General features: G+C 49.6%; 10 protein-coding genes across 10 annotated transcripts; 7 read left to right on the forward strand and 3 right to left on the reverse strand.

Moving 5' to 3' along the window:
- Positions 1-77: 77 nt before the first annotated feature.
- N7518_009244 (mRNA guanylyltransferase) lies at positions 78-1,316 on the forward strand (the record flags this gene model as incomplete). The annotated part of the gene is made up of 1 exon (XM_057190171.1): positions 78-1,316. The coding sequence occupies one exon, from the start codon at positions 78-80 to the stop codon at positions 1,314-1,316; it is 1,239 nt and encodes a 412-aa protein (XP_057037827.1).
- A 433-nt stretch (positions 1,317-1,749) lies between these two features.
- Positions 1,750-3,669, forward strand: N7518_009245 (NuA4 histone acetyltransferase complex catalytic subunit ESA1; the record flags this gene model as incomplete). The annotated part of the gene is made up of 6 exons (XM_057190172.1): positions 1,750-1,832; positions 1,919-1,946; positions 2,037-2,101; positions 2,164-2,198; positions 2,257-3,440; positions 3,511-3,669. The coding sequence occupies 6 exons, from the start codon at positions 1,750-1,752 to the stop codon at positions 3,667-3,669; spliced, it is 1,554 nt and encodes a 517-aa protein (XP_057037828.1).
- A 1,117-nt stretch (positions 3,670-4,786) lies between these two features.
- N7518_009246 (uncharacterized protein) lies at positions 4,787-10,371 on the reverse strand (the record flags this gene model as incomplete). The annotated part of the gene is made up of 8 exons (XM_057190173.1): positions 4,787-8,031; positions 8,093-8,260; positions 8,308-8,563; positions 8,615-8,886; positions 9,820-9,885; positions 9,940-10,093; positions 10,238-10,252; positions 10,309-10,371. 8 exons carry the CDS (start codon positions 10,369-10,371, stop codon positions 4,787-4,789), a joined length of 4,239 nt encoding a protein of 1,412 aa, XP_057037829.1.
- Positions 10,372-10,670: 299 nt separating this feature from the next.
- N7518_009247 (ETC complex I subunit) lies at positions 10,671-11,461 on the forward strand (the record flags this gene model as incomplete). The annotated part of the gene is made up of 2 exons (XM_057190174.1): positions 10,671-11,083; positions 11,152-11,461. The coding sequence occupies 2 exons, from the start codon at positions 10,671-10,673 to the stop codon at positions 11,459-11,461; spliced, it is 723 nt and encodes a 240-aa protein (XP_057037830.1).
- A 1,258-nt stretch (positions 11,462-12,719) lies between these two features.
- Positions 12,720-13,779, forward strand: N7518_009248 (deoxyhypusine monooxygenase; the record flags this gene model as incomplete). Its single annotated transcript, XM_057190175.1, has 2 exons — positions 12,720-13,189; positions 13,257-13,779. 2 exons carry the CDS (start codon positions 12,720-12,722, stop codon positions 13,777-13,779), a joined length of 993 nt encoding a protein of 330 aa, XP_057037831.1.
- A 130-nt stretch (positions 13,780-13,909) lies between these two features.
- On the reverse strand, positions 13,910-14,407 carry N7518_009249 (DNA-directed RNA polymerase I core subunit RPA12; the record flags this gene model as incomplete). Its single annotated transcript, XM_057190176.1, has 3 exons — positions 13,910-13,928; positions 13,994-14,225; positions 14,293-14,407. 3 exons carry the CDS (start codon positions 14,405-14,407, stop codon positions 13,910-13,912), a joined length of 366 nt encoding a protein of 121 aa, XP_057037832.1.
- Positions 14,408-14,756: 349 nt separating this feature from the next.
- Positions 14,757-20,261, forward strand: N7518_009250 (putative sister chromatid cohesion protein Mis4; the record flags this gene model as incomplete). The annotated part of the gene is made up of 4 exons (XM_057190177.1): positions 14,757-14,916; positions 14,972-15,161; positions 15,214-15,350; positions 15,406-20,261. 4 exons carry the CDS (start codon positions 14,757-14,759, stop codon positions 20,259-20,261), a joined length of 5,343 nt encoding a protein of 1,780 aa, XP_057037833.1.
- Positions 20,262-20,848: 587 nt separating this feature from the next.
- Positions 20,849-23,148, forward strand: N7518_009251 (putative NADH-ubiquinone oxidoreductase 64 kDa subunit; the record flags this gene model as incomplete). The annotated part of the gene is made up of 5 exons (XM_057190178.1): positions 20,849-21,662; positions 21,726-22,066; positions 22,126-22,276; positions 22,331-23,062; positions 23,132-23,148. The coding sequence occupies 5 exons, from the start codon at positions 20,849-20,851 to the stop codon at positions 23,146-23,148; spliced, it is 2,055 nt and encodes a 684-aa protein (XP_057037834.1).
- Positions 23,149-23,708: 560 nt separating this feature from the next.
- N7518_009252 (glucose-induced degradation complex GID8) lies at positions 23,709-24,966 on the reverse strand (the record flags this gene model as incomplete). Its single annotated transcript, XM_057190179.1, has 4 exons — positions 23,709-24,218; positions 24,437-24,632; positions 24,820-24,899; positions 24,952-24,966. 4 exons carry the CDS (start codon positions 24,964-24,966, stop codon positions 23,709-23,711), a joined length of 801 nt encoding a protein of 266 aa, XP_057037835.1.
- Positions 24,967-25,375: 409 nt separating this feature from the next.
- Positions 25,376-27,167, forward strand: N7518_009253 (uridine kinase family protein; the record flags this gene model as incomplete). The annotated part of the gene is made up of 8 exons (XM_057190180.1): positions 25,376-25,546; positions 25,603-25,730; positions 25,788-25,932; positions 25,988-26,030; positions 26,078-26,191; positions 26,251-26,292; positions 26,346-26,577; positions 26,684-27,167. The coding sequence occupies 8 exons, from the start codon at positions 25,376-25,378 to the stop codon at positions 27,165-27,167; spliced, it is 1,359 nt and encodes a 452-aa protein (XP_057037836.1).
- Between the last annotated feature and the right edge of the window lie 126 nt (positions 27,168-27,293).

The following is a 27,293-nucleotide window of genomic DNA, read 5'->3' on the forward strand; positions in this document are numbered from 1 at the left end:
AAATCTAGGACTATCAGACTCATCCTTGAGCTTCTTACACCATAAACCCCGTCCCTCTGAACCTTCAACCCTTCACAATGAGCCACGCTGTCCCCGATCTAGACGCGATTGGCATCAAAGCCGACCATGACCTAGCTGATCAGTTTCGCCGCGAAGTCGCCAAACTCCTCGGGCGCAACAACCTCAACTTCCCTGGCGCACAACCGGTCAGCTTCTCGTCGCGGCACCTCGTCGAGCTACAGCGGGAGGACTACTTTGTCTGCGAAAAGACCGACGGTATCCGCTGCCTGATGTATTTTGCGCGCGGAGATCCCGACTCCGATATGCCCGAGATTCATTACCTGATTGATCGCAAGAACGACTACCGCTACGTACCCGGCCTGCACTTCCCCTTGCCGAACGACGAAAGTTTCCAGGGATACCACGTCGACACCCTGGTTGACGGCGAGCTTGTCAACGACACCTACGAGGATGGAACCACCCAGCTAAAATATCTGGTCTTCGACTGCCTGGTGCTGGACGGGCAAAGCTTGATGCACCGTACCTTGGACAAGCGTCTAGCGTACTTCAAGGAAAAGGTGCTCAGGCCATACAATGCCATGTATCGCAAATTCCCGGAGGAGAAGAACCACCGCCCTTTCGCAGTCGAGGATAAATCCACACAATTTAGTTACGGCCTTGAGATGATGTTCCGCGAAATCATTCCCAAGGTCAAGCGCATTCACGGTAACGATGGTCTCATCTTTACTTGCCGCAGTACGCCGTACCGCATCGGCACCGACGAGCACATCCTCAAATGGAAGCCACCCCAGGAGAATACTGTTGATTTCCGTATGCGCCTCGAGTTTCCGACACTCGAGCCAGATACCGAGGATGAGGCTGATGGTATCACCCAGCCCTACGTGGACTACGACGCTATCCCAACCTGCCACCTGTTCGTCATGCTCAATGCTGGCGAGTACCGTCACTTTGGAGAGATGTTCCTCGAGCCGAAGGAATGGGAAGATCTCAAAGATATGGGCATTCCTCTTGATGACACTATTGTTGAGTGCGCCAAAGATATGGAAGGACGCTGGCGCTTCCATCGTCTTCGTGATGACAAGAACGATGCGAACCACATCTCCACTGTTGAAAAGGTTCTTGAAAGTATCGAGGACCGCGTCACTGAAGAGGATCTCATCCGCCTTGCTCCCCTCATCAAAACAGCTTGGAAGCAGCGCCAGCACAACATGGCTGCCGCGGGTGAGGACAAAAAACGGAGAGCCCAAGCTATGCCACCGTCCGCGAATGGTGTCAAGCGGAAATTTGAGGGGTGATAGGAAAGACGTATATAGTCTTTAGGCTGAGTATGTGGCTTCTTTCTCGGCTGCTCTTCATCTTTGGTTCATTGCAAGGCGCTTGGCGTTGGTTTGGACTTTGCATTTTATCTACAAGATCATGACAACATGGAAGGGAATGCAAATCCCGCAAACAGGAGACGGTGTTTATGGCATTATCATTTGGGATGGTTCAAGAAATGAAAAGATTTCCCTCCCCCTCTTGTAATATAGTTGTACTCTTTAAATCTTCAGCTGAATGAGGTCCTGTATAGACTCGGGACGACCCCGATGCGGAACAGCTTACATAACAATCTCCCAGTTTGCTCCCTTTCCCGCATCATTTCCCCATCACCAAATGACCACAGTATCTGCTCGATTCCATCATTCCCATCTCTGATATTGCTTCAATCCTAACTACCAGTCCGACAATATGGGCGTCCGAGATTCCCACGGGGAGACGACGGGGACGCCCGACCCCGTTGACAGAGGGTTCGCCACACTCAACACCATCAGGTATGTCGCTTTTTATATCTGGAATAATTAGCCTCGGGCTTTTTAGGTCGACTTTCATCGGTCGCAAGTGCTAACTGGCTTCATAGAATCGGTGTGAAGGCCATGGTGCAGAAGGTTCGTTTTGGCCTTGTGGTCGCAGATTTTTGTGGCCATATCATGTGATTATCAATCAGCATGGGCTTTGATACTGACTATTCTGTGTAGGATGGAGAACTGCGCAAAGCTGAAATTCTATCAATCAGACAGCGGAAGGATGGCCCTTCCTTTTAGTATGTTTGCCTCACTTCATATCATGTCTGTTTTTTTTATTTGGTGCTGATATAGATCCCAGCGTACACTATGTCGATTTCAACAAACGTCTTGATGGTAAGTTCCCACTTCCGCAAATGCATTCATTTGGACTTGTCTCTGACTCCTTTTCCAGAATGGGTTGCGTCTTCTCGTATCGATCTCTCCCAAGAAGTTGAATGGCCCCAGCCAGACAAGGCTGATAAAAAGAAGACCGCTGCTGCCAGCAAAGCGGCGCCTAGCAAGAATGTGAACGCGAATAAGCGTGCTCGGGCTGAAAGCCGTGATATGTCACAAACACCCGATATCTTGGGCGGCAATAATGCGAACGTTGGCAAGTTGTCACGGCCCTCGAAGGCTGGAGGCAAAGAAAACCTCGGTGTCGAAACACCTGGAGACTCATCGATGTTCCCATCTGAGGCTGTTTCGACAGCCGGCACGCCCAAAGCTACCGAGTCAGAAGACTTCGAGATGGCAGATGCTGCAGCGGAAAGCAAATCGGTAAAAGAAGATCATGTGCAAACGACCACAGGCGAGGTGATTACACGAGGGGAGGAAATCGAGCGACTCCGCACAGGTGGTAGTATGACACAGAACCCAACGGAGATCCATCGCGTGCGAAACTTGACCCGCCTCCAGATGGGCAAGTACGACGTCGAGCCGTGGTACTTCTCACCGTACCCGGATTCCTTCTCGGACGTCGACCTAGTCTACATCGACGAGTTTTGCCTTAGCTACTTCGACAACAAGCGTGCTTTCGAGCGCCATCGCGCAAAATGCACCTTGACCCACCCACCTGGTAACGAGATTTACCGCGACGACTATATCTCCTTCTTTGAAGTCGACGGCCGTCGCCAGCGCACCTGGTGCCGAAACCTGTGTCTCTTGAGCAAGCTCTTCCTCGACCACAAGACGCTTTACTACGATGTCGATCCATTCCTGTTCTATTGCATGACGACTCGCGACGAGACCGGCTGCCATTTCGTCGGCTACTTCTCCAAGGAGAAGGACTCTGCTGAGGGGTATAATCTGGCGTGTATTATGACTTTACCGCAATACCAACGCCGCGGCTTCGGCCGTCTGCTCATCTCATTCAGCTACGAGCTCAGCAAGCGCGAAGGCAAGCTCGGCTCCCCCGAGAAGCCACTCAGTGATTTGGGTCTACTTGGTTATCGACAGTACTGGCGCGAGACACTAGTGGAGTTACTGATCGAGCCGACTCGAGAAGCTATAAGCGAGAACGAGCTCGCGGTACTCACTTCCATGACTGAGAAGGACGTCCACGAGACTCTGGTTGTATTCAACATGCTCCGATACCACGTAAGTCTGATTTCCACGTATTGCACTGCAGTACATACAATACCATGTGATTTACTAACTCTCTTTGTAGAAGGGTAATTGGGTCATTGTACTCACGGACCAGGTCGTGGAGGAGCACGAAAAGCGACTCAAGAAGGAGGAGATCAAGGGCGCGCGCAAAATCGATCCTGCTCGTCTCCAGTGGAAGCCTCCTGTCTTTGCTGCTTCCAGCCGGACCTGGAACTGGTGAAGAGAGATCTCTGCTCACTTTCGTTTTGTTCAATATCATGCGACCTGTTTTAATATGCGTGGTTATCTAATGGATGTTCGGGCTTGGTTTTGTGGGCGTTATGGACGTCGAAACGATGGTCATCTTCAGACTTGTCGCATCACAAATGCCACCATGTCTGTTGATTCGGTTGTTTTGACCTTCAGGTTGATCTGGGCGGCGTATTCGAGGGACAAGGCGTTTATTTTGAGCCTTGTAGGGGCTTTCCTCGGTTGATACCTATCATTTGTTTAAATTTTTAACTATCCTCTGTTTATACTTCTGAACCTGTTGTTGATTAAACTCTTTCATCACTTAGCATATCAAATCGTCGTAGATAGAGACCTTTTCTGTCTCTTCAGATGTGAGCCAAGTAAAGCCACCCTGGTGTAAACCGTCAATCTACTACTTCCACAATCTCAAACAAATCCATTGAGGAAGCGACAGCGTTGTCCATTCACTTTCACCCTCAACTTCCCAGTCGAACTTTACCTAACCATCTTGCTATCTAACTACAAGGTGTAGGGGTTTATTCTAGCGAAACTACCTAGCAGAAGGTAAGAGGTTACCTAGCTCACCCTATTTGTCTATCTTGAGAGCTCGAAATTACGTTTACAACAGAAAGAGAACATGGAATTGTGTAACAATGGAATTCTCTTGGTAAGTATCCGTGCGGATTTGGCTGAATACTCGGCAATGTGATACTGCTAGGTCGGAACAAGCATGCACCACTTGGGCAATGATCGCGCAAACAGGGCGTCGAATCTGTAGACGGTGATCGTCCACACATCAAAAGCCAAAAGAAAAGCCGCAATTCCGAATGGGTCCGGGGAGGGGACACAATAGGTGAGAAACTGGAAATCACAAGTACATGAGAAACGCGAATGCGTGAAGGGGTAGAGGAAGGATCTGAATTGTGGGCCCAACTTCAGAAACGAGTAACGAAGTGGGCAATGGCAACAAGAGTCGGAAACAAATGTTGATTAGGAGTGGGCGAGAATGACCCCAATTTCTCGCCTGCCAGGCAAGATAAATGAACCAGAGAGAAGATACCGAAAACGCTTTCAGATAAACCATATGCTTGCAAGACCGATACTTCTTAATGAGAAGTTGGGGGTTCTGGGCTCCAGCCCGACCGCTGACGGGGTTGCTGTCGTGGGATGGTGTTGGAGGGAGGCTTCTTGTTGCCACCACCAGACACTTCCCCAGACTTGTTGTTGACTCCCTTGCGGGGTCTGACATTGGTATTGATATTGCGGCCTCGGGTCGATCCAGCCTTGCGTTGGATGAGAACGACTTTGGGTTCAGAGCCACCTGGAAGGAAAACCGATGCGCGAGTATTACCATGATTATCCCGATCATTGTGTCCAACCAGGAATGCCTGAATGCTCTGCGCTTGCACCGGCTTGAAGTTCTTCCCACGAGGTCTCTCTGATGGACGAGTTGCGCTCCAAGAATTCTGGGGCGCCATATTCGGCACACGAACGGCAGGCAAAGAGCCGGGTTCGCGGTCTTCAAACATCTCATCCTGTTCATTGACTTGTCGAACGGCGAAATCGCCATCGCCAGCCTGGAGACCAATCCTGGTCTGAGGAATAGAGACAGAAACAGCAGTAGCGTGAACGGGAAGAGGCTCCTTGGTAGCTGATGTCACAGCTAAGACACTCTTCTTCTGAGTAGGAGTTGTCTTCCCGAAGAGGCCGTTGATCTTGTCCTGCCACGACAGCGCAGTGGAAGAAGGAGGCACCGTGTGACGCGGTGGCGCAGCTGCCATAGAAGCAAATGTTGGCGGGGGCGCCGGGACACCAATGGCCTTGGGTGGAAGCTTGACGACGGGCTTGGGAGGCTTAGGGGCCGGGAGATTAACATGGGGCCGCTTCGCGTCTCCGTAATATACAGGGTGGCTAACTTCCTCAGGAGGAGGGGGCGAAGGACTGCTGCGCTCCTTCTCGGCGACCTGGCGTTTCGACTGTTCAGATGCCGAGGGGAAGAATCGAGAACTCCGGGTGGAAACATTGCCGGCTGGACGAACACCAATGTCAGACACGTTGAGGCCATCCATAGGAGTATCTAGACTCGTAAGAGGGTTAGATTGCTGGTTTGTGGCCGCGTTGGCCTTGGCAATCTCTTCTTCATTGTTGATAACCCTTTCGGTGACCCGGGTGATGACTCGTCTCCCGTCTTCAGTGGCACGGGTCTTCTTCCAAGTCTCAGTAAAAACCACAGGTGCGGGTGGCGGTGCTGGGACTCCCTTCTGTCTGTCGTTGAGTCGCTTGAGGAACTCCTTCGCGTTCTCGGATTCCTTTTCCAAAGCGTTCTCGTGGAAGTTATTCCAGTCGTTAATGGCACGAGTATTCGTATTCCGTGTGCTCGGTGGTCCGATCGGACTAGGGCGTCCAATTGGATTGAGGGGTTCAAATGAGGGGTGACGTGCCTCCGGTGATGGCAAAGAATCGGTTGGCTCGTTAGGAGCAGAGAACTTGGGAGGGGAAGCCATATTTGACGGATCCAAGCCGAGTTGGCCTAGAGGATTTTCACGTGATGCGAAAGTTCCCAGAGGTTGATCAAAGATGCCGTTACCGAGAGTTGGAGTGCGGTCACTGCCAAACGGTTTCCATAGATTTTTCGCAGATGTAGATGGGACAGCGATATTTGGATGAGACCACGGCGAAGTAGAAGTTAAATTGCCTTGCCACTGAGTACCGTGCTCGTCGAGCTTTGAATCAGATGTCTTGCTCTGGACGGGTGAGTGAGGTTCGGTTTTGAAGTGGGAGGCAGATGCGGGTGCAGATTCGCGATGGGTTTCTTGGTGGGGTGAAGAGACACGTCGGTTGATATGTTTTTGCTCTGAGTTCCGGTCATGTGCACCAACGAGTTTCTTGACAGAGTCTGGATGATGCACTTTCATCATACCATACTGTTTTGGTTCCCGGTTAGGTTCTGGAACAGGTGGTTTGGGAGGTGAAGAAATAGAGTGGATGGGTTGAATAGGAAGTTGAGAAGAGGTGGGGGTAGGATGAAGAGGGTGAGAGTGATGGTGAAGTTGAGGTTGAAGAGATGGGGGGTTGCGCGTTTCTGGAGTCTTTTTCTCTGGCGCCGGACCCATCGCCGCGAGACGTTGCCTAATCCTCTCCTTTTTAGCCGCTTCCTCTTTCTCCTCCTGCTCAATTCTTCGTTGCCTGGCCTCTAGAAGTTTCTCCTTCATGATACGCTGTTGTAGAGCAACAGGGTCCTCCTGAGGTTCTTGCGGAACTTGAGGAATCGCAGCCTGTGTTTCCACAGGAGACATACCTACATCAACAGCTGGACGTGCTATACCATTTGGACCAGACGGAGCAATTTCGTCTTTGTCATGGTGCTGCTCGTGACCCACAATTGCTGAATCACCTAGACCGTTCACTTGGGAACCTCTTCGGGCATCATTGTATCTTAGAGGGGCATCAAATCGGCCAGCTGACATCCTACGGCCAAATCCTCCGCTTCCTCCGCTCACGTTTGATGATGTGCGACGGCGACCACCCCAGCCCATACCGTCCTGATGACTAGATCGGTGCGTCTGGAATGCGGCAGATGGCTCTGCCGGTCCACTCGGATGATCGTGTGGCCTCTGCAAAACTGCAGGAGCACGGGGGTGTTGGTCATGACGCCAAGTTCCTCTCCTGGTTTCACCCACCGGCTCATACTGGGAAGATCGAGGATTGAAAAGCTGAGGCAAATCTGACTGATCTTTCCATGCACGGTTGAAATCATCCGCTGCAATCTCCTTGGGTGGGATTGCCATTGAGGCATGATGGCCGTCATCTCTCTGGGGGTATCTCACGGGCATGCGCTGTTGGTGAGGCTGAACCGGGCCATTGACTGGGGACACTCTTTCGACAGGAGGCAGAGCGGCCCAAGGAGACTTGGATGGCGGTGCTGGGCTTGTAGAGCTAGATGGAACTTTGTCATTCGTACCGTTGGAAGAAGCACTCGCAGTTCTCGCTTGCCGTTCAGCGTTCGCTCCAACCTTGAGTACCATGGCACGGGGTCCCATTGATATAGCTGGCTTCGGCGCAACCTTGATGGGCTCCTTTACTATGCTTGGTTCCGCAGGCGGTAGCTCCTTAGGCTCCCGATGACTGGGAGCCGGCGGGGGTTCAGTGTGAGGTTGAGTGAGATTGACCTTAGTTCCGTCTGTCCACTCAATCGTCTCAGGCGCCCAATCGTCTTCATCATCATCAATATCTGCCCACTTTGCTTCGGAGGTAACAGCCCCATCTTCTTGGATACGAGAAGTCATATGAATTCCGTATTGTTGTTTCAATTCTTCATCGGTCAAGTGTTTCGGAGGAGCGGGCACAACAGCTACACGGATATCAATGTTAGTTTTCAAGTGGTTTCACTGCATCGCATGACCAATACATACGTCTATTCTTATTCCACACTTGATTTGGATCAGGCCCTGATCCACCAGGCTTGCCTCCGCCTGCTCCAGCCTTCGCGAACGAATCGCGCATGCCGAGTGTAGTCTTCGCAACCAAGCGCGGTCGGGAGCTTGGCTGTGGGGTGCCGAGTGGTGTTGTAGAGGTCGGCGCTGAACACGTTAGAGCCAACTATGAGACAGTTTAACAAAGAAGTTACCTTTCTCGGGCACCTTAGGTTGTGTTGGAGCCCCCGGAACCTTGTTGACCGAAAACTTGGCAAATGAAACTGGCTTGAATCCCGCTGGTTTTTTGACTGAGCCACTGTGAGTAGGATTCCTGCTGTCTGATCGGCTGGCATCCGATTCCGAACCACCTTGTGATGCTGTATCCTCTCCGCCGTCCGATGCCGACGCTAGGCCATTAAGTTCAAGAACTCGAGTCGCAACAACTCCGGTGCCTTGTTTAGAAGTATCCTGCACCCGTATTAGCGAGTTCTCATAGAGCGCATCCAGAAGCGAGCTCACCGTCGTCGAGCTTCCAGTATCCTTGTCACCGGCGGCTTTTCCTCCCTGTGAATCAGGAGGGTTCGTTTTATCATGGTTTTGCTGATCTTTCAAATTTGAGTTGTTCGATGTAGCGGTAGTCATTGCGATATGTTCGGTCTTCTCTGCGTCCCCTCCAGCAGATAAATTGTCGTTGGTGCTCGCAGGAACGTCGGAAGGCGAAGGCTCGCCGCCCGACAGGGTCTGATCTACCACATCGCGGTTGCTCTGCTCTGCCATAACAATACTCGATTCTATTCCATACAATAATTGCGAACATGTAAGCCAAGTGCCCTGACAGCGGGGAGATAGATCAGGGTCGTAATAGGCAGCTGCAGATCAATCATGCCAGATTCTAAGGAGACATACCTATCGTCAGATACCAAGGATCGCCACAGTTGCACTGGTTCCTTGACTGGTTGCACCCTGAATATATGGGATATCACAACCAGATGTAGTATTGGCCAACTCTCTCGGATGATGAGAAAGCCCGTGTTAAGTTAGGCTTGGTGTGGAGAGCACGATCGCGGAATCGATAGGCGCGTTTGTCTTGGGAAGTCCGCAGCCCAAGAGGTCCCAGAAAGGGATTAGAGCAAAGGGGGAGGGATTATGCGTAAGGACGGTTGATGATACAAAGATAGGGTGGATGATACGAGATTCAAGAGTCAGCTCGGGTTGAAGCTGAGGGTCGCTGTTTTCGGTTTAGCGTGGCCCGTACGAAAGTTGCGAGGTCTGTCTGCCCACACACCTTCAGATCTCTTCCAAAGCCATAGTTTTGTTGACGCTTCGTTTGGTTTACAGGGTGGGTTTTATGGATGATGTCGTTGCTTGCAAATGGTGAGAATTTCTGATATCCGGTTGAAGTTTGTATGTGATGAAAAACTATGGAAAGAGCCCGTCACTCAAGCTTCTACATAATATGTATACTTCCAAATCTACTACAAAACAACAAAGGATAGTAAATCTGAATATTGAAACACAGTGAGATTCTAAAGTTCTCGCTAAAACCACGGTTTTCCCTTGCACTAGGACAGAGGATCCAGTATATACATCAATCCTCCACCTATTCGGTGGAAAGAGAAAGCTCAGTGTGGGTGGTTCTTGTGGTGACCTAGTCAAGAAATCAAGTCAGTGATGTCCCCGCGATATAGAGAATATTTAAGCAGAGTAATAGCTGGAACACATACGCAGGTGGAAGTAGTATTCCATGCCGTAACCCATGATCAGGATACCGGCAATAGCGTGGACAAAGGCTGCATGAAAATCAGTCTCGTATCAATACAAGGTTTTAATGGACGAATACGTACGAAGACCGGAGGCGTTCTTTCCGTTGAAGTAGCGGGCCTGGTAGCGACGGATGAGGCCGGTAGGCTTAACATCAGCGGCGGGGCCACGGGGAAGGCCAGCGTAGAAGGTCACAACACGCTCCATGCGGGCGGCATCCTGGGCGGCACCGATAGCCTTGATTGAGAGTTTGTCAGTTATGAAGGCGAAAGAAAGGCGGCATTTTGATCATATCGCGAGTTTCACGAAAAACGGCTTCGGGGCGGGACGGGTGTGGAAGAGATGCACTAAGTCGAATGTGGTAGTGTATGGGTAACTCACGTTAGGGGAGGCGACCTGGAGGAACAATTAGTATCGTTTAAAGAGTCGATTGACTACAAATAGTCATGAACGGGGATGCTCTTACCTTGGGGGGGGATCAAGGTCGAGAGACCTCGGCGGGCAATGTAGCTCATCTTGTCTAGGCTAAAGGGGGTCAGAGATTGGGCGCAATAAATAGAGCGGCTGTCAATGGGCATTTGCAGGGTGGTAGAGACGTGGACTCACATTGATTCGCGGCGCAAGTGAACCAAAGAAAGCTGATGGAGGAGGAAGGAGGAACAAACCGAGCCCTGCGGGTGTTCGGCTTGCCAAGCCCGGCTAAACCCGATTCGGTGGTGTCGTGACCTGCCTGTCATTCGCAACCAAACCACACTTGAAGGGATCTGAAGGGACCTCACTGGCAACGACCATTCCCCGCATACAAAAAGACATAATGTCACTATTCAGAATCGGGGGTGCTGCTAGCCTTCGGGTCAGCCGACTTGCTGTGCCTGTCAATGCTCGTTTCATCTCCGCTAATGCCCCCATTGGCGTTCCTTCTGTGAAGACCAGCACCTCGGATGCTCCCACCACGCCTTTCAAGGACAGTTCCTTGATCAACAAGGAGACCCCCGCCGAGGCTATGACCCATCACAAGCTAGATTATGAGGCCACGATTGACCACGGTACCTCGTACGACATTTCCCCTTTGGTTCCGTCGCAGATCCTTTCACTAACTGTCTGGCTTCAATTAAGGCAATTTTCCCCTGTGCCCAAGCGTGTGATGGATGGCAGTGAGCCCGGCAAAACTCTCCCTGCGGCCGTGCTCTCCGGAGCCCCCACTGACCTTCAGGCCCGCACTGTCCGGTATGTTATACGAATTTAGAGCTTGATCACCTATCCACTTCCCACACACTAACCCATGACTGCCACAGGATCTACCGCCCTACCAAGGCCGCAACACAGCAAGGTACCTGGCACCAGCATCACTGGCGCATGGATTGGGATGTCTTGCAGCGGGGTTACCGTTGGGAGAACCAGCTCATGGGCTGGCAGTCGTCTGCCGATGGCATGCAGGGTACCAACCTGAAGTTCAAGTCGAAGGAAGATGCAATCGCTTTTGCCCAGAAGCAGGGATACGAATACTTTGTTCAGGAACCGAACGAGCGCCGTATCGTGCCCAAGTCCTATGCCAACAACTACGTTCACGAGCCCAAGAAGCTCAGGCATATCAAGACCAAATGATTTGACTTCGCGCTGTATTATGTACATATTTGCCAGTTTACCACTCGAATTCAGTTTCAAGCACTTCAATATTGCATTATAATATAAAGGGTCTCATGAGTTAGGGCTACGAACTACCGGTCAACTCCCATTCAACTACCAGGAGCAAAATGAAGGGAACAATGTGAATTCTACTTCGGTGTTGACACCTTGTTTTTTTATGCGTTTTGTGAAGTGGTTTTTGAAGTGTCTGCACATGTATATTCCTCGTGTCGCTTTTCGTGTCGCTTTTGTAAAATCTCAGGTTCAAATCAATGTATTCGTCTCAATGTAACTAACCGACATTACGACCTCTTTGCTAATGGTATGCTCATTATACCGATCACACGACATCTCCAACCCCATCTCGATGCCAACATCTCAGGTCCATCGGAGTATAAAACTAGATGGGGTCCTCAATGTATAATATAAGGCTTCCACTCAAGCTACAAATTCCCAGTCAACAGTATTGTACAATGAGATGAGCGTATGAGGGTCTGAGATCATTAATTTGCTAACTCTTTTTCGTCTTCATTTTATCGTCTTGGAAAGGTGCCTAGGGAAGTCTGTTAGTCAATGCTTGTAGCTCCAACTGTCTGGTATTTATCAAAACAGCCGTGTTCGGATCCCGGCGTGCTTTCTCCTGTATCCTGCTAAATGAACAGAGGGCACACGGACAATATACTAAAGCCTATAAAATAAAGGCTAGCTTGACTTATATAGCGCTTCAAACTAATCTATTCGAGTTTCTATTACAGGTGTGGCTACAAGTTTGGGACGTCTATATATCTCGCGATATGTGTACAACAGGTGAGAATATCTATTTGGGTTCTCGGTCATTTCTTGTTTTTAAAGCTCAAGTATCACACTGAAATATACATATGGGACGTTTGCACAACATACAACATTTGTATAGCATACAGCAAGTAGAAAAAAGAACTATATATCTCTCCTAAGATCAGCGCTCCCACCTACGAGAGCCCGCATACTCCACCCTTAAACCTACATTAATACATGATTATGAGCTGTAAGGGTACCTAGGTAATCTAATCTGCGACCATCAACAATTTTGTCTTGGGCTTACACCGGAAGCATTGAAAACAACAACGTACGAGCAAAAATCCAAAATCCATGCGCCTGAATGGGCCCCGCCACCCCACTCTAAAAATTGATAAGATCAAAAAGATTAACAACTTTTCTTTTCCACCTCTATACTCCCCCTCTGACTACACTCCTCAAAATGGGGTTCGAAATAGACAATACCGTTCCTACTCTCCGCAAGGTGCTGGTCTCCGAATCTGAGCCGCTTGCTCGCCGCTTCCGCGCTCTTTTCTCCCTTAAGCACCTGGCCTGCCTACAGCCTACCACAGACCAGACTCTCCCCGCCATCGAAGCGATCGCCGCAGGTTTCGCATCACCCTCCGCGCTACTCAAGCATGAACTTGCTTACTGCCTCGGCCAAACCAAAAACATCGAGTCTGTTGCATACCTGCAGCATGTGGTGAAAGATACCGAGGAGGATGCGATGTGTCGCCACGAGGCTGCCGAAGCGCTGGGCGCTCTTGGATACGCCGATAGCTTGGATATCCTCAAGAAATTGAGGGATGATACGAATGAACTAGAGATTATTCGGGAGACTTGCGACATTGCTGTCGATCGAATCTTGTGGGAGAACTCAGAAGAGCGCAAGGCCGAGAAATTGAAGCCTAGGTACGATCTGCGCGGGAGATTATATACCATGAAGAGAAATGCTGACATTGAGATCTTTGATTTACAGTGATTTCACGTCTATCGACCCTGCTCCACCCATGCCTCTAGATGCCAGCGCCGAACCCTGCATACCCGACCTGCAAAAGACACTGCTTGACACAAAGCTTCCTCTGTTCCAAAGGTACCGTGCGATGTTCGGCCTGCGCGACCTTGCCTCGCCACCAGATCTTCCTACAGCAGTCGACGCCGTCAATGCGCTGGCTAAGGGCCTCAAGGACCCCTCTGCTCTTTTCCGCCATGAGGTTGCTTTTGTGTTCGGACAACTCTGCCACCCTGCCTCGATCCCAAGTCTCACAGCCTCGCTGAGTGACCTTTCGGAAGTAGGGATGGTGCGACACGAAGCGGCGGAAGCCCTTGGCAGCCTGGGCGAGGAGGAGGGTGTGGAGGAGACCTTGAAGAAATTTTTGAATGATCCTGATCAGGTGGTCAGGGACAGTGTCATCGTTGCTCTTGACATGGCAGAATTTGAGAAGAATGGCGAAACCCAATATGCGCTGATCCCGGATAGCGCTGCACCTGTTGCTGCATGATGGAGATCCTGCAAAGAAAAAGTTTGTCTCGTGACGGTCGTGATTTTAATACTCTTGTCCCGCTAGTTATACAGCCTTTCTCCAAAAATAGACTTTCCCCACATCTTTTGTACAATCCGTTACTCCAAGTTTAATTGTTGGTAGTTTCCCTGTTGAAGTAGTTAGTATTTGTTGGGCATGCATAGATATATGCTTTCGAAGCGGGTGGGCATACTTGAATCCGCAGACACATCTGTAGAACACGGTACTTCCTTCATCGGCACTGCGCAGTTGTACCGTAGTGTAGAACATCTGCTTCCTCCCACATTCGTTACATGTACGGTCGATGATAGCCTCAGTCTTCCGATCCTCTGCTGACAGGACCTGGACTGCCGATAGTTTGGCTCTCAGTGCGGAGGGGAATGCGGAGGGCTTGGACTGGGACACGGTTGTTTGGGGGATTGTGTCTGTAAATAGAGGTCAGCAATGATTGATCTAGCAGCCTGGCAAGAATAACGAGTTCTATTCATGCACCTTTATTCCGAGTGCCGCAGACATCACAGTGTAGAATCGCATCTGCATTGCCGGTAGATTCTCGTAGGAGATTACCACAATCTGTGCAGAAAATCAACGAACCAATGGCAGACATGTTGAGGAGTGTAAAGTAATTTTCACGATCTGGATACTGCAGAAGATCAAGGTGCAAGCAAAGTGACAACGAAACGGGCCTTATGCAGTGAATAATCTATGCAACTTTTTTTTTTGATGCACGAGCCTCCACAGAGGCGGTCACAGACGGCAATAGGGGTGCCGTCACCCATACGGAATTCATTAACGCAGTTGCTCGTAGCTCAGCTCATTTTCTTTCAGATTCTGGTTTTTTAAACTACTTGAATGATCTAGGGATGTCATAGGGCGCCTGCCTTCTTTGCCATGTCTCTATCACGAGCATGTCAACCTGACTCGCGCCTACTTCTTCTTTTAACTTAACCGCGACCATGGACCAGAATGGACGACCTGCCGTTCAGGTGGTCATCAGCGGCCATGATCAGATGCCACCATATGGTTCCAATATGCAGTTTCAGAATCAAAGGTCGCTATCTGTGGATGAAGCACTGCAGTACTCATCTATGTCCAGCGCACCTGTCTTCGGTCTTGGTTCGTTCTTTCGCTCCTCAATTATGCTCATTTTTCTGACAGCTTGTATTCACAGACTGTATCCTACGTCCCGATGTTGGCCGACCTTCAAATACCACCTCTATAAACCATGTCCTCCAAGAAGGCCGCAAAACACTAAGTGCACTTGACACGGAAATGCAAACGGGACGGGACGAGTCTAGTCGTTTAGAAACGTCTCGAGAATATATCCAACAGTTGCTGGATGGAGACCAGCTGACAGAATTGTAAGGAGATTCGAAGGCTTTGAAAGGCAGTCAACTAATTTGGATTCCATAGCAAATTCAAGCTTCCTCGCGTTCCCACGCGAAGTCAACAGTTGCGCCCAAACGATCCTGACGGTACTACTTCCGGTCCTAATAGCCTTGGATCCTTTGCACGGATGGTGCTTAACTCCACCGACATTGCATTCAGATGTAAGCTCTGAGATGCCACAGATGTCTTTATAGTCATTTCACTGACCGGCCGTAGACCCCGAAGCACCCTCAAAGACAAAGCCCGAAAATAAAGACCTCACACCGAAGACAGCTGCTTCATTGAATCAGCGAGCATACATTGCGAACAAATCGAACTCGGCACCTTTCTCGGCCTCTTTTGAGCTGAATCCTCCTCTTACGTCGAGTCAACTGTCCGTCGTTATTCCAATCAAACCCGTACAACAACAACACAGCGATTACGCGAACGTAAGGAAGCCTAAACAGGAAGCCCATGACCAAGACGCCATGGCGGCGGTACGACTCAAGGACCAAAAAGAGGAAGCAGATGCAGCCTTGCAAAAGCTTCAAGATCTTCTACACGAGATTTTTGAAGCAGAAGATCAAATCGAACCCGATACTTCGATTCCCCCAACCCCTGACACGCCGAATCCAATTTTCGTGAACCCAAAATCTTTAGAAGTTCATGGATTGATACTATCATCTGATGCTCACACTCGCCTGCAGAAGGCCCTTCGGAAAATTGCAGGGTTCGATCGACTCCAGGACATACCGTCTGATTATCTTAACCGCATTCAAAAATTGTGCGAAAAGCCAATTATTGCTGCACAATCTCCCGACATTGGCTTAGGCGATTCATTTGGTGAGCTTGAGTCCCAGGAGTGGCTGGGTAAGATCGAGGATGTGTTGAACGCACTATTTGCAATCGGAACGCTGCTGCAGACAATGTCTGGGCGTCAGACTGAGCGAGATCTTTGTCCAGAGGATCTCATCGAGGCCATTCCCACGGTTCTCAATCAACTATTTGACCATTGCATTATTCCCGCAGTGGAATCGCGTCCTGGTGGCAAAGACAGCCAGCACTTCCAATTCTTCTCCGCCCAGAAACGGATCATTAGCACTCTTGTTCACCAGAGCAAAAAAGTTCTCACTCTTTTTGCAGATTTTCTGTCTCGCATTGATGTCTCCGAGGGGACGATCACGGCCGCGGAATTCTTTGCTGCAAAGCTAATATTTGTGGAAAATGCGCATAATGACAAAGACTCCGCTTTAGGATATCAGAAGTACGAGCCTGCGAGACGTGGCGCGATGGATGTGCTTGCAAAGGTGTTTTCCAAATACCCTGAGCAGCGACCGTTCATTCTAGATGAGATTCTGGTCTCATTGGAGAAACTCCCCACCACACGTCAGAATGCCCGGCAGTTCAAAGTTGCAGATGGAAAAAACATCCAACTACTCACCGCACTAGTCTTGCAGCTTGTTCAGACAACTGCGTTAGAAATACCCTCGCGACCGAAGGTCAAACGTCGAATCAAAGCACAGGCCGATGACGACGACGATGATCTTATGGGCAATGGCGAGGATCATGCCAACGGTGAGTCTGATGACGAGTCAGACGAATCATTGGAACGCCTAGCGAACAAGGCCAACCGACTCTATGACAATGCCATGCGCTCTGCACAATACATTGTGAACTTCATCGTTCAGCGTGCAATGAACTCGACGAAAACTGGTGACCAGCCATACCGGAATATTCTGGATCTTTTCACTCAAGATCTGATCAATGTACTGGGCTCGGCTGATTGGCCGGCTGCAGAATTGCTTCTCCGGATCTTAGCCTTGCGCATGATTCAGATCACCGACCAAGATAAAAGCGCGGCGACTGCGAAGAGCATGGCGCTTGAGCTTCTTGGCTGGATGGGTTCTGCTATCTCAGATCTGATAGCAACCGCTCAGCACATGCTCCCGGCTCTGGAAGATTCCGACAGTGAATTGACTGATTACCTCAAGCAACAATTCGAGGAATTTTCTTCTGGCGCACTGCATCATCAGGACCTCATCACTCCAACGGGCCCGTATAGGATTGCACTCGAGCATCTTTTGCAAGACAAGAATTCCGACAATTGGCAACTGACCAGCGCGCGGGGCTACTACTTGGCTCAATGGGCCAAAACAGCCTGCGCCCTATATTACAACTCCGAGAACCATGAAGAAATTGCACATGACGAGGTGACTGATGGTTTAGTTACTCTTTTGACAAGGTCCTTCTCAGATCCAGGCTGGTTGGAGACTCATAAAGAATTCGACCAAATTCCCAACGTGCATGGAAAATTTGCCTATATCCTCACAGTTTTAAATTCCAACTTCGGCAAAGCATTCGACACCATTCTCAAAGTTCTTTTGGCCTCTTTCCTTGGTGACTCGGCCAAGGTTCGCAGCCGCAGCTTGAAAAGTGTCATCTACATGCTCGAGAAAGACCCGAACCTTCTTGACAGAGATCCTTCCGTTTTGCGCGTTATACATCGGTGTACGACAGATGCCTCACCTATGGTTCGGGACTCCGCGTTACAGTTGATCGGACAATGCATTGGTCTAAAGCCTAAGCTGGAAGAAGAAGGATGTCGAAGCATTTTAGCTTGTGCAGCTGATCAAACAGCTGGTGTTCGCAAACGCTGCATCGGGCTTTTGAAGGAAATTTACCACAAAACGCCTCGGAAGGAGTTGAAGTTGGCCATTCTCGACAGTTTCCTTCAACGCACAGGCGATCTTGAGGAGAGCGTGGCAAGTTTGGCTCGCCAAACCTTTGAGGAAATATGGCTCGTTCCATTCCATGAATCCATTGATTCCTCGTTTGAAGGGCCAAAACTGAAAATGGCTCTTCGAGAGCAGGTAGGCCTCGTCATTGGCCTGACCGAGCGCAGTGAGGCTGCCCTAGAGTCTCTTAGAGTCTGTCTGAAAGCGGTTCTTTCGGATAAATCCAAGTCGGCGGCGTTGAACTTCAAAGTTTGCAAGGCAATGGTCGCTACCATGTTCGAGAGACTGGTTGAGGATTCAGATGGATCAAGCAAGGTATCCCAGCAAGCTCTTTTACAGACGATCACCGTCTTTGCCAAGTCGAATGCGAAGCTGTTTACCTCGGACCAGCTGGAGGCCCTGCATCCTTACATCGGACACCTTTCTACCGCAGATGATCTTTTCTTATTCCGATCGGTTGTGGTTATCTATCGCTGCGTCTTGCCGTTTTTATCCTCGTCCCACAACACTCTTCTGAAAGAAGTGCAGAATGACCTTTTCAAGAGTGTTGCTAAGCTCTCCCGCTCGGAGTTGAACGAAGTCATGGCTTGCTTGTGGACCATCAACAGTGTTCTGCAAAATACGAACAGACTGGTGAAATTGACAGTTTCAGTACTGAAACCATTGCAACAGTATAAGAGTGTCGATCTCTCCTCGCCTACACATGCTGCAATCCTGGGTCGCGCTAAGAGTTATATTCGCATTGCAGGTTGTGTTGGACGGCATTGCGACCTTGAGAAGTATGCATCTCATTTCAAGAGTGAATTCCCCACCTGGACCGGTGGCTCGGTTGCGGGGCTGATGGTTGACTCTATTATTCCCTTCACTGCATCGAATTCACCCTTTGAACTGAGGGTCATGGCTCTCGAAAGCCTGGGATCTATATGCCAGTCTTGGCCTGGTCAATTCGGCAGAGAACGCACACGGCAGACTTTCGCTCAGGTTTTCAAAGAAGATGCCCCAAGTCTGCAAAACATCGTTCTCCGATCTTTTGCAGACTTCTTTGCTATCCATGAAGGCAAGTCGGAAAAGGCCGTCATGCCAACCGCAGAGGCCGCCGCTCAGGAAGACACTACCAGATTGGGTGGTTCTTTGAGGGCCAGCGACAATGATGGCGCTGCTGCTTTGATCGCCCAAAACTTTCTCTCAAACATGCTTCAGGTGGCACAATCGCGCCAGGATACGTATTCACTGACTGCCATTGAACTCATTGCGAGTATCAATAGACAGGGCTTAGTGCATCCAAAGGAATGCGCGGGCGTTCTGGTCTCTTTGGAGACTTCTACAGTCCCTGCAATTGCGAAAATCGCGTTTGACACTCACAAAATGCTCCACCAACAGTATGAATCTATGTTTGAGCGAGAATACATGCGGGCTGTGCAAGAGGCGTTCTATTACCAACGTGATATTGTTGGCGACTCCAATGGCGCTAGTCCTCGGCCTTATGTCTCGAAGATTGCGCCGTTGTTTGAAATTGTCAAAATCAGCAACAGCCGTTACCAGAAAAAGTTCCTCGCGAACCTTTGCTCCAAAGTCAACTTCGATCCGAAAAAATTGGATGTAACTGGCAACCCTCCAGAACATCTTCTACTGGCACGCTTCATCTCCCAAAACCTGGCATTTTTCGACTACGGTCAATTGGCCGAACTTGTGCCAACGATCGCGTGTATGGAGCGTATCGTTTCTTCAACGGGCACTATTATTGCACACGCGATTGAGACGGATATATCCCCCACCCCAATCGGTCCACCTCAGTTAGACGCAGATGCCTCAAATAACATGATGCCAGGGTTTGCGCCTGAGATGCCTCAATCGACAATCACACCGCGGCAAGCGAACCCTGCCACATTGAGATTGTTGGCAACTGCTGCAGCATCATTGTCAATGCTCTGGGAAGCTCGAACCTACCTTCGTCGTCTCTACGGAATAAATTCCCACAGCAAGAACAAAGAAGGGAAACCTGCAACGAAGGAACCCAATAAAACTGCCACCAAGGTGCACGGTGTGACCGGTGACAAGTTCTGGGAAGCCGTTGCCCGAAATATGACAGCCCTAGACAACGAGGAAACGATGCACCAAAAATGTCGAGAGTTTGCAACCCTACTCTCCATCGATGAGGAGTTCAGGGTGGATGGAGACGAGGACGCAGAAGGGGACGGCCTGGACGCTGTTGGAGATCTCGACGAGACGGTGGCTCCTCGGCCCACGAAGCGCAAGAGCTCCGTCTCCAGCTCTAACCTCAGCAAGCGGCTCAAGGGCCGGAAGAGTTCAACCGGTAAGAAGAAGCCTAGCGCTGAGCCGGACGAGGACCTAGATTGAGACTGAGCTCGCGTTATCCACATCATTCATCGTACACGGGAAATCTTTTTTTTTTTTTTTTTTTTGCATGTCAAGCGAGGTCGGCGTTTATTTATTTTCCTCTGCACATGAAGCATTCCGTGGGGAATGGCTTCTTTTATTTTTACTTCCGAGACCGGAATGGGTGGTTGCTATGTTGCTCCTTTTCATACATGCGCTTGGGCTTTTGAGGCTTTCTTCGAGCTCGGCCCGATGTCCACTCCGATTAGTTATTGGTATATAATAGAATTCCACGGATTCATTTCCATTGGTACACAGAAGATCGACTTATCTAGATATAGTTGCCGGTGAATCTACAACCGAGCCCGGCGCTGTCGTATGAGTTCAGAGTTTTGATGCCGGGTTCCCGAGTAGCTCCTGGCACGTGACATCCATTACGATGACGTCGCCGGTGATAGTTGGTGTCGTATCCTCATAAATTTTTGTGAGATATACTCTTTTTGGTTCGATTGCTTCAAGGTCGCTCGTCCTTTGAGTGTACAGGGACCATGAGCTGCTTCGGCTCTTTTTTCCATCGTTGAACATCCTCTACACAACCTCCCATGACAATGTTGAACGCGATGCTGCACCGGACCCGTGCGGACGCCGCCGCGCTGAAGTCGATAGGGGCATTACCAGGCCGGATTCATGCCTCGAGACCATCAGCTACATTTCGCCGACCTCTGTCCCGCTCCTTACACACTCCTCATCGGCGCCCAGCCCCCCAATGCCGAGTCTTGGCGCCGGTCTCGATGCGGGTCCGATTCAAATCAGAAACCGCAGCTAAAGTCGAACGTTTGGCAGGGTCCCGTACTATTAATGCTATACGCAAGGTGTTTACATTCTTCGGGTTCTTCATCGTCGCCTCCGGCACCGTGGTCGTCGCCTTCTTCGTTTACGATGCTAGTACATACCGCACAGGCTCCGAGGAGACGGACATCCCGGTCTCGGAATTGGCTCTCAATCCTCGAATCGGAGGCCCGAAGAACTTGCCCATTGCCGATGTGCTGGTTGGTGACTATGACTCGGAGGCTATGCTTCGGCAGAAGGATAAACCTCGTCTGGTTATCCTGGGAACGGGCTGGGGTAGCGTCGCGCTCCTTAAGAACTTGAACCCTGCCGATTACCATGTCACTGTTGTTTCACCTACTAACTACTTCCTGTTTACTCCCATGTTGCCTTCTGCTACGGTTGGAACTTTGGGTCTTCGGTCGCTGGTTGAGCCCGTTCGGCGCATTATCGACCGGGTCAATGGTCACTTCCTCAAGGCTTCTGCGGTTGATGTCGAATTCTCTGCGAAGCTGGTGGAAGTATCCCAGGTTGGCCAAGATGGTCAGACAAAGAATTTCTATCTTCCATACGACAAGCTGGTCATCGGAGTCGGTACGTTGTGACAAAGAACAAGCAGGTTCATGTTCAAAAAGTATTAACATGTCTATGTACTAGGCTGTGTAACAAACCCACACGGCGTGAAAGGCCTTGAGCACTGTAACTTCCTGAAGACGATTGACGACGCTCGTCGAATCAAGAACAGGGTTCTAGAAAATATGGAGCTAGCGTGCCTCCCCACCACATCTGATGAAGAGCGCAGACGCCTGCTGTCTTTCGTGGTATGTGGAGGTGGCCCAACCGGTGTTGAATTCGCTGCCGAACTGTTCGATCTCTTAAACGAAGATCTGCTTCATTCTTTCCCTCGCATTGTACGGAACGAGATTTCTGTTCACATCATCCAAAGTCGAACCCACATCCTGAACACTTACGACGAAGCACTCTCTAAGTATGCCGAGGTATGTTTTCTCTACATCTGAACCCCCCTCGGAATTTGTCTGATATTGACGTCTTGCAGAGCCGATTTACTCGCGATGGCATTGAGGTGTTGACCAACGCCCGTGTCAGGGAAGTGCGTAATGACCGGGTTCTTTTCTCACAGGTGGAAGAGGGCAAGACGGTTGTAAAAGAAATCCCAATGGGATTCTGCTTGTGGTCCACTGGAGTTGGTTAGTGCACTAACGCCATTACTCAATATACTAGGTCTAACAACATCTCTTTAGCCCGAGCCGAGATCTCAGAAAAACTCTCTAATGAACTGGAAGGCCAAAACAACAAGCACGCTCTCGAAACTGATTCCCATCTCCGCGTGATTGGCGCTCCCCTGGGCGACGTCTACGCAATTGGCGACTGCTCAACAGTCCAGAACAACATCGCAGACAACATCATCAGGTTCCTCCGCACCGTTGCCTGGGAGAAAGGCCGCGACCCCGAAAAAGTGCACCTTACTTTCTCTGAATGGACCGAATTCGCCGCTCGGGTTAAGAGACGCTTCCCGCAAGCCACAAATCATCTCCGTCGCCTGGATCTGCTCTTTGAGCTGTACGACAAGGACCAATCTGGCACTCTTGACTACGGCGAGCTTTCCGAGCTCCTGCACCAGATCGACACCAAGCTCACGTCCCTGCCCGCCACTGCTCAGCGCGCTAATCAACAGGGTGTGTACCTGGGTCGTAAACTGACCAAGATTGCCGCCGCGCTTCCCGGTCTCAGGGCCAACGAGGTCGACTACGGTGACCTCGACGAGGCTGTCTACAAGGCGTTCAAGTATAAGCACCTCGGAAGCCTGGCGTATATCAGCAACGCTGCTGTGTTTGACTTGGGTGGTTTAAGCTTCAGTGGTGGCGTCATTGCTATGTATCTTTGGCGTAGTATTTACTTTGCTGAGAGTGTCAGCTTCCGCACGCGGTGCATGCTGGCCATGGATTGGGCCAAGAGAGCGCTCTTTGGAAGAGGTATGTCTTCTACTTTCTCATTATTTCTCCATCAAAATTCGTGCTTTGCTAATACTTTCTATTCTCCAGATCTCATGAGCTTCTAAAGAAGCCAATTTTGCCTCGTATGTGTCCTGTCATTTGTTGTTGATCTAGAGACATTTGTGATAGATTTCATCTTCAATATTCGGCAGGCAGCGAGCCCGGGGGTATTTTGGTTGCTTAAGATCTCTCCTAGATCTTGCTTTTGTTGCTTTATCGGATTTCATAGCCACTCTTGATTCATATTGCGGGTTAATTTATTGCGTGGGATAGCTATCGTTCTTGCTACACTGGTTGTTGCTGCATACGTCAATGCATTGTTTGCATCCATTCCACCAGGGAGCTTTTCAAATATAATCAAGTGATATTACGCTACGGAGTACAAAACTACCATGTTGAGGACAGAAATAGGTGGTCAGAATAAATATTGAAATAGCCATTTGTATTACAAAGGGATCGTCGAAACGCCCATATTATTGGAGCTAGCGAGATACCATCGCCCAACACCTAGAAATGTGGATCCAAGACGCCGCGCTAGAAGAGACCAAAAAGGAGGAGAGATCCTGCCTTGACAAAATAGGGGGATATAAGCGACAATCAAGGCCAGCTTGAAAGGCAAGTTAGATCAGGAGATCATTGGATCAATGTCGCTGTTGTTCGACATCAGAGTGTCACGAATGTTAGTAGCAAGGTCATTACTGTTACTGTTGTCGTGAGAATCGCCGACCAAGCCAATATCCAAGGTATCTGGGATGTCTTTTTTGGCCTCTCGTGCCTTTAGCTCGGCGTATGCCCGGGTCTTCACAAGATTGCGCAGCCGGGCCTCTTTACGAGCACCCTGGTTCTGCAGAATTGCCTCGTTGACTCGGGTTGCGATTTCTTTACGAAGTGCAGGGTCCAGGAGCGACGCAAGCGATGGGGCCAGTTTATCACTGGGGAAAATAAGAAGGGCAAGAGTCCGCTCGAGGTCTGCCAAGAACTGAGGGTTTGTAGGGGCGCGGGGTGCAAGTTGTGCCGTCGCAAAATCCAGAGCAGGAGCAATATCGCTACCAGGGGTGTCCATGCAGGTCCGGATCAACTCAACCAGCTGGAGACGTAGGAGGGAGAAGTGCAAAGACGGGTCTTCATCAAGGATCTATTGAAGTCTTGTTAGCCATGGCACTTGACATAAAATGCGTGATATGCTGATAAGATTCGATGTTTGGCAATTGCTCATACTGAGGACTGAAGATGTTTGTTTTTCTGCAAATATCCCCGAAGGGAATTTAAGAGTGGTGCATGAAACTCCGTATAATCATAGCAAGAAGTGGGGCCGAGGGATGTGAAGTAGACTAGTGGGAAAAATTTTCTTACCTGAGGATTCAGCTCATTGATCTTTTCAACGGCCGCCTGGATATCACCAGAGTGAATTGCAGTGCGAATTTCAACCCGCTCTTGGATGGCTTCAAGATCCGTTCTGAGCTGGATGTTGGCCTCCACTGCGAATTTCTTCGCAGCAGCGGGATAGCCATTGGTGATGAGGTAATCCATGACCAAATAGTTGATATCGCTGCAATGTAATTGTCAGTAACCATTGATTCAACGGATTAATGAAAATTGTGCAGTGGTGACGTGAATCAGAAGGATAAGTCAAATTTGTTTTTCCTCACATGTTTTCAGAGAGATTCCCAACTTAATTTCAAGAACATCATGTCACGGTGGTGTAGGCGGATGGGGATGGAATAGAGGTCACTCACGTTTTAGATGGTTTGACCTCTTCGAGCTTCCGCTCGAAGTGATGCCATGTAGGCGTCGCAGTCGACGAAGTGCGAGACATCTGCATTGTGTTAAAAGGCCAGCAACCACGGGTGTCAAGCCGAGAAGCATACAACATTAGCAGACATTATGGTCTAGATAGCCAGTCTTGAATCTGATCTGAAGCTATCCGTAAAGCTGGAAGGCAACCCAAGATACGACAGCCATGGGGAAAGGCAAATCGCTGTGTGGGAGTTGGATGCGAAAGAGAAAAGGAAGTGAAAAGCTCGCGGCGGAAGAAGTAGCTTAAGCGAAAGTAGTACGCTAGGCCGAAATTGGTGATTACAAACCTCTGCCATAAGCAGCACGTGAGCAGCCAATCTTGGAACTTCCAGGAAATGGCCCTCGACTAACCCGCTTTGGGACTAGAGATTAGGTAATTATCGTGGGCCCGGGGCTCTCCACCTGGACAGTTTCAAGCTGTCATAATCGAAACCAGAGGGGTGGAGAGGGTCAAGATACCTACAAAGTACAGCGTTGTATGTCGCACACGTAGACATGGAATCAATCTCGCCTTTATTTTCTTCGTCCACCGAAGTGCGATATTCTCCACCATGGCAGGACTTGAGCATTATTGGCATTGCTGGCAGCTCTGGCTCCGGTAAGAGCTCTGTGGCAATGGAGGTTGTCAAGTCTTTGAACTTGCCGTGGGTGGTGATCCTTGTAATGGTACAGCTTGTGGACTGCATATAAATCGAGACCTTGTTCTAATGTGTTCCATACAGGACTCATTCTACAAGACCTTAACTCCTGAGCAACACCACAAGGCCCACGCAAATGAATATGACTTCGACTGCCCGGAATCGATTGACTTTGATATTCTGGTGGAAACCCTCCGTGATCTGAAGAAAGGGTAAATTTACTGTTCTTGCTAGAGTCCTTCTATTTGACCTGACTGAATATCACACAGAAAGAAAGCGAACATCCCAATTTACTCATTTGCTGAGCACCAGCGGCAGCCTAATACGACCACCCTCTACTCCCCCCATGTGATCATTCTCGAGGGTATTTTGGCGCTCCATGATCCTAGAATTGTCGAGATGTTGGATGTGAAGGTATTATAGTTTCTGTGCTATCATTGTGCTTATCCGTGCTAATTTGATGGCCCAGATCTTTGTTGAAGCAGATATGGATGTGTGCTTAGGTCGCAGGAGTAAGTTATCTCAACCGGGCTACCTGAACCCAGCTGACAATGTATAGTCTTGCGTGACGTCCGTGAGCGAGGGCGGGATATTGAAGGAATCATCAAACAATGGTTTGAATTTGTGAAGCCTTCTTACACTCGTTTTGTGGAGCCTCAACGCTCTATCTCGGGTTGGTAGCCATATGACTTTACAAAGCATTGGGATATTATTGTTAATTTTGAATCCTAGACATCATTATCCCGCGTGGCATTGAGAACAAGACCGCTATTGGTGTGCAACCCCTGGAGCTGCTCGTTTTGAGACCTGTACACTAACTGATTCAGACATGGTGGTCAAACACATTCAACGCAAGCTGCAGGAGAAATCTGATAACCACACCGAAGCGCTTCGCAAACTAGGTTTGGTTGCAGCAGAAGTGGAGTTGCCTTCAAATGTGCACGTCTTGCCCTCGACACCGCAGATTATTGGCATGAATACTATTCTGCAGATCCAAGAAACCCAGCAAGAGGATTTCATATTTTACTTTGATCGACTGGTTTCGATCTTGATTGAAAGGTACTGCGCTCCCTCATGCTCCCATTCCCAACGATACGCCCACAGAAGAACTTGAGTCCTGTGAGCATAGCGCCTTCTAGTTGCTTTACTGACACCACTGTTGCAGGGCCCTGGATATGACATCGTATGTATCCGCAAATGTGGAAACACCACAAGGGAGCACGTACCTCGGTTTGCACCCCAAGGGTATCGTATCAGCCGTGGCTATCTTACGTGGAGGCTCTTGCATGGAGACCGCGCTTAAGCGATCTATTCCCGACTGTCTCACTGGTCGTTTGCTCATTCAAACGAACGAGAGCAACGAGGAGCCAGAGTTGCACTACTTGAAACTTCCGTCTCGGATCGAAGAGCATACAACTGTCATACTAATTGACTCTCAGATGTCCAGTGGAGGTGCTGCACTTATGGCTGTTCGCGTCTTGATTGATCATGGGGTGGAACAAGGGAGGATCGTTTTCGTAACTTGCGCAGCAGGTGAACGGGGCCTTAAGAGGCTCACTGCCGTATACCCTAGGATCAATGTGATTGTTGGACGCATCGAAGAAGAAGGAGAACCGCGCTGGATAGAGAAGCGATACTTCGGATGCTGAAATATTCATTAATTTGTTGCGTCTTCAAGTATATATGTTGATCCACCCCCTATGATTTATCTCCGAGACTAAGCAGTGGGTTGTTAGGATTGTCACTTAGCAAAAGCATATTTATAAAAAAGTTGC

The sequence above is a fragment of the Penicillium psychrosexuale genome (assembly GCF_028828465.1).
Source record: "Penicillium psychrosexuale strain IBT 29551 chromosome Unknown utg000005l, whole genome shotgun sequence".
NCBI lineage: Eukaryota > Fungi > Ascomycota > Eurotiomycetes > Eurotiales > Aspergillaceae > Penicillium > Penicillium psychrosexuale.